The 5,530-nt window shown below is 45.1% G+C and overlaps 1 protein-coding gene across 1 annotated transcript; it reads right to left on the bottom strand.

Annotated features, from left to right (window-relative positions):
• Positions 1-3,187: 3,187 nt before the first annotated feature.
• C3H21orf140 (chromosome 3 C21orf140 homolog) lies at positions 3,188-3,943 on the bottom strand. Its single transcript, XM_057763486.1, has one exon. It carries the CDS (start codon positions 3,941-3,943, stop codon positions 3,188-3,190), a length of 756 nt encoding a protein of 251 aa, XP_057619469.1.
• Positions 3,944-5,530: the final 1,587 nt, after the last annotated feature.

Raw genomic sequence — 5,530 nt, 5'->3', positions numbered from 1 at the left:
AGAGAGAATATCCAAATTAACAAAATCAGAAATTAAAAGGGGGACATAACAACAGACATGAAGGAAAGACCAAGAATCATCAGGTCATGTTTCAAAAATCTGTACTCCACAAAATTGAAAAACTTTAAGGAAATGGACAACTTTCTGGATAAATATTATTTACCAAAATTAAATCAAGACAAGATAAGCAAATTAAACAGATCTATAGCTGCCAAAGAAATAGAAACAGTCATCAAAAGTCTCCCAACCAAAAAATGCCCAGGACCAGATGGTTTCAGCTCAGAATTCTACAAGACTTTCAAAGAAAAATGAATACCAATACTCCTCAAATTATTCCACACAATGGAAACAGAAGGAACATTGCCAAACTCTTTTTATGAGGCTACAATTACCCTGATACCTAAAGCACAGAAAGACATTACTAAGAAAGAGAATTACAGACCAATCTCACTTACATTGATGCAAAAATACTAAATAAAATACTGGCAAATTGAATCCAAGAACACTTCAGAGCCATCATCCACCATGATCAAGTCAGCTTCATACCAGAGATGCAGGCATGGTTAAACATATGAAAATCTGTCAATGTAATCTACCATATAATCAAGCTGAAAAATAAAAACCACATGATCATCTCATTGGATGCCGAAAAGGCTTTTGACAAAATACAACATCCCTTCATGATAAAGGAATCTAAAATGGCTGAAAGACACTTAAGGAAATGCTCAACATCCTTAGTCTTCAGAGAAATGCAAATCAAAACAATTGAGATTCCGTCTTACACCTGTAAGAATGGCCAAGATCAAAAACACTGATGACAACTTATGTTGGAGAGGATGTGGGGTAAAAGGAACACTCCTCCAGTGCGGGTGGGAATGCAAGCTGGTACAGCCCTTTCAAATATCAGTGTGGTGATTTTTCAGAAAATTTGGAAACAACCTTCCTCAAGACCCAGTAATGCCACTTTTGGGGATATATCCAAAGGATGCTCAATTGTGCCACAAGGGCATGTGCTAAACTATGTTCATAGCAGCTTTGTTTGTCATTGCCAGAACCTGGAAACAACCTAAATGCCCCTCGACTGAAGAATGGGTAAGGAAACTGTGGTATATTTATACAGTGAAGTACTACACAACAGAAAAAGAAATGATGACATCTTGAATTTTGCAGGAAAATAGATGGAGCTAGAAAGCATTATTTTGAGTGAGGTAACCCAGACACAGAAACACTTTTATCACATGTACTCACTCATAGGTGTTTTTTAAACATAAATCAAAGAAAACCAGCCTACAAACCACAATCCCAGATAATTTAGACAACAATGAGGACACTAAGAGAAACTTACATAGATCTAAAGTACATGGGAAGTAGAAAAAGACAAGATCTCCTGAGTAAATTGGGGAAGGGCTTAAGGGAGGAGGGGAGAGGCAGGGAGGGGAGCAGAGAAAAATGTAGAGCTCAATAAAATCAATAAAAATAATGGAAATTTAAAAAAGGATGTGAAGATATTGTCACGTGGACTCTAAGTAGTAGATGGAAGATTTGATCCAGAACAGCAAGAAGTGATGAGGCCACTAGCCAAGGGGTTCTCACATCAGAAGCTGTGAGAACCATGTGGCAGCCTTTCCTGATGTCTGCCTCCCTATGCCCACAACAGGAAAGAATGAATTGCTACTTCCAGTCACCAAATTTGCAGTCATTTGTCATTGCAGTCACCGGAAGCTCACTGAGCACAGTGTAAAAGTTGGGTTTGTAACAGGTGGAACTTTGTAGGTCCAAGTGGTTGGTGGTTTGGGGTGTGATACCCCTTCATTATGATGTATGTTAAGATCCTCTTTCCCCCAATTTGAAAAGACTGCTGAACTCACTGCTCATGACTGAAGAGCACTGGGCACCCCTTTTCATCCCACAACCTCTTTCTGAATAGCACAGGAACGTTCTAGAAAGAATAAAGTCAAGCCAAGAATATGACGCACTCTGCATCTGTCGAGAACCTGGCTTCCAGCTTCATCTGAAGCTAAGGCTACTAGAAGTTGGTGGAAGTTCTCAAAGGATATTTTTTAAGATTTTTTTCTTTAGGTTTGGCAAAACCAAAAACAAAGTAAGAACAGAGTTCTCAGACCCCTTTACTCCTGCCACATGGCTTTCCATATTTCCCCATGTTGGTTGTTATTTTATGCACCTCAGGACGATTACTTCTGTTGTAAAGTTGTTGCTTGAACAGACACAAGGAGAATGAACTTTGTGGCAGGCGGCAGAGGGACAGGCTTTTCCTGTCCTTCCGGCCCACAGTCAGCACCCTGAGTTTAGGAAACTTCAGGAAGCTCAGCTCAGAGTCCCGAGATGATAAATCATGGCACCCTTGGACTCTCCTGGTGGGTGGGATTCTTGCAGGCTGGATATGTGGCTCCATAGCGCCCTGGCTCATGCTTCCTATTTACCACGTGATGTCTCCCTGGCTCCCTTTGGTGGACCACTCGCTTGTCTTAGATGTATGATGGGGTTTGACCTGCACGGAGGCCACTCACCTACCACCATCTCGCAAAGGATTATTATCTCCTTGGCTGTCTGATCATGTCTTGCTCATAGCAAGCTGGATCTTCCTGTCTTATTTTGGCTGAAGATTACTGGTTTAGTACTTAATTTTCGGTGATTCTCTTTCTTTTTCCTCTCTCTCTCTCTCTCTCTCTCTCTCTCTCTCTCTCTCTCTCTCTCTCTTTTGGTTTTTCAAGAGAGGGTTTCTCTGTAGTTTTGGAGTTTGTCTTAGAACTTGCTCTGTAGACCAGGCTGGCCTCTAATTCACAGAGATCTGCCTCCCAAGTGCTGGGATTAAAGGCGTGTACCGCTACTGCCCAGCTCTCTCTCTCTCTTTTTTTCTTCTTAAACCTACATTTTGACCATACATCTTTTAACCCCACTCTTTAGCCACTACAGACCTCTGGGCCAGAATCCCCCCTCCCATGGGTAGCCATCACAAGATGAGAGTTGAGACCCCCATAAATATCAACAAGCTTTATTGTGGCCTCTAGCAACCACAGGACTTTGCCAGAACCCCAGGAACCTTTCAGTCCAGGCGGCCCTCCTGTGAGTTCACTCCCGAAGTGTCTGCGATCACAGTGGGCCAGAATCGCACTGCACAGTTAGCACTAAAGATCAGGTGGCTCGTCGCTCAGTAGAGGAGATGCTCTTAAGAAAATTTCCCGAGATAATAGTTCTCCCACCTCCGCACTTTGTTGGTGAGGGCCTTCCACTTGCTCAGGTTGACCTTCTCAATCCCTTTGCTGATTAAGTCACTGAAAAGTATGTACTGGTAAGCGTAGACGTGGTCGGCAGACTGCAGGCAGAACTCTTTCCTGTTGTTGATGATAAACCATTTCACAGAAGACCAGGCCGAGTCTAAGGGGTTCAGGTAATTATAGGGGGAGGGCAGCGAGATTAGCTCATGGCCATAGGACCTGGCCACTCCTGGGGAGCACACGATGCTTGTTAAATTAACGCTTGTTGGGACATAGGCCTGGGCCTCCCCTTCCTTTTCTGCCTTTGGCTTCATCTCGTCTTGCTGCCTTCGCCCTTTGACCACAATGGCGCACTTCCCGTAGGCCTTCTTTACAACATCACAGAACTCAAAGAAGATGCCGTCTTCCTGTTTGATACACAGGTCATCCCGTAGGAACATCCGGTATTGCCAAGGCACCCACCCCTGACTGCCTCCGGCATGCAGAATACACCAGGTTGGAGTGTGTATGTAGTAGCTGTCACTAAAATCTTCCCCAGTGACAAGAGTTTCTGGGATCTCAGTTTCCCCAAAGTACACAGTCTGATATCCATCATACTGTAGCGTTCTCAGAGTGTTCAGATACTGGAGGCATTGTTTCTTCCTGACGCTGTCAAACTGAGTTCTGACAATGATGTTCTTCAGAAGAGCGTTTGTTAAACGAGCCATGGGGGCCCCCCAAGTGGCTTACATTTCTCCATCTGGGGAGTTCTAGAAGGAGTAGGATGCTGACCTCAAAAAGGGCTTTCCCACAGCTGCGCCAGCGCAGTAGCCACACTTCAGACGCAAAGCATCATGGATAATGACCTCACAAAGGGCTTTCCCACAGCTGCGCCAGCGCAGTAGCCACACTTCAGACGCAAAGCATCATGGATAATGACCTCACAAAGGGCTTTCCCACAGCTGCGCCAGCGCAGTAGCCACACTTCAGACGCAAAGCATCATGGATGATGACCTCACAAAGGGCTTTCTCACAGCTGCGCCAGCGCAGTAGCCACACTTCAGACGCAAAGCATCATGGATGATGACCTCACAAAGGGCTTTCCCACAGTTATGCCAGCGCAGTAGCCACACTTCAGATGCAAAGCATCACCAGCCGTGAGCTGAGAACACCAACCACGGAAAATGCTGCCTAACATCACTGGAATAGATCATTTTAAGATGGTCTGTCACGTGTCTGACTCCTCTCCATTTGGATATCGGGATGGATATTATATTAATTCATCCATTTCAGAGGTATTTACCGGTTGTGCCGTGTGCCAGGGGATAGCCATAACGTGTCCAGGGAGGCCTGGAGTGTGAGTGTTGCGTGCCTCTGTACATGCGGGAATGTTGTTTTCCAGGTGGCAGAGTGAAAGAAACAAGCTGCATGCCCGTCCCTCTCACAGGCTGCTGTACTTGGGCTGATTCAGTTCATTGTCTGGAAAGCATTTGCTTTGGTATAGCTTTATGAGATAAGTTGCTGCTATGAAACCCTAAGTGGCCCAGTAGCTGGCCCAGGCTGGCCTTTTACTTTTAGCAATCCTCCTGCCTCAGCTATTTAATTTCTTGGATTGCAGATGCGCACAGCCCCACTCAGCCACACTTTGGTCTTATGCTTGGGAAACAACAGTTTGCTTCGCTTTCTCTGCCCTTTCACTTTCATTTTCTTTGCATTTTCTTGTCCTTTAATCAGAGCCGAAGGTGGTTGATAAATGCGCTAAGTGGGTCCTCCAAATGACAGCGTGGGCAAAATGACTTGTCCGGTCATTTGCGTCTCTGTCATCCTCTTCCCCGACCCTGGTCTACCAGGGTTTTCTTGGGTCTCAGGCAAACCCAGAATATCACCAGAGCCAAGCTCACATGAAGCGCGTGGCTACCAGTCATCCTCTCCATCTAGAGGCCGCAAGCAGCAGCCAGAGTTGGCTTTGTAGTTGTGGCCGTTTTTTCTGGAGATGTTCCTTTAGCATGGAAAACACTTTTCCAACAAATTGGATGTAGATCCCAACTATGTGAGCAAAGAGCTCTGAAGATGATGGTTGCTGTGGGAACTCCTTCAGCCAATAGCCTTCAAGATACCAGCCCACTTTGGGCGTGGTCTCATGTACCTTCAACCAATAGTCTTTAAGATACTGGCCCACTTGGCCATGGTCTCATGTATTATAAATACAGACTAAAAGTGTGCTTGGGTCTCTTGGTTGCTGGTGTCGGTTCCAGTTATCAACACACACAGAGTACTGTGGGTCACTACTCTTTCTGTGAGTTTATCCGCAGATA

This window comes from Chionomys nivalis, chromosome 3 (genome assembly GCF_950005125.1).
Source record: "Chionomys nivalis chromosome 3, mChiNiv1.1, whole genome shotgun sequence".
NCBI lineage: Eukaryota > Metazoa > Chordata > Mammalia > Rodentia > Cricetidae > Chionomys > Chionomys nivalis.
The sequence above is the reverse complement of the archived record's forward strand: the minus strand, read 5'-3'. Positions and strand labels throughout refer to the sequence as shown.

What these genes read in the sequence shown, in the direction of transcription:
- C3H21orf140 (XM_057763486.1), bottom strand. Translation starts at nt 3,943, where the DNA reads ATGGCTCGTTTAACAAACGCTCTTCTGAAGAACATCATTGTCAGAACT.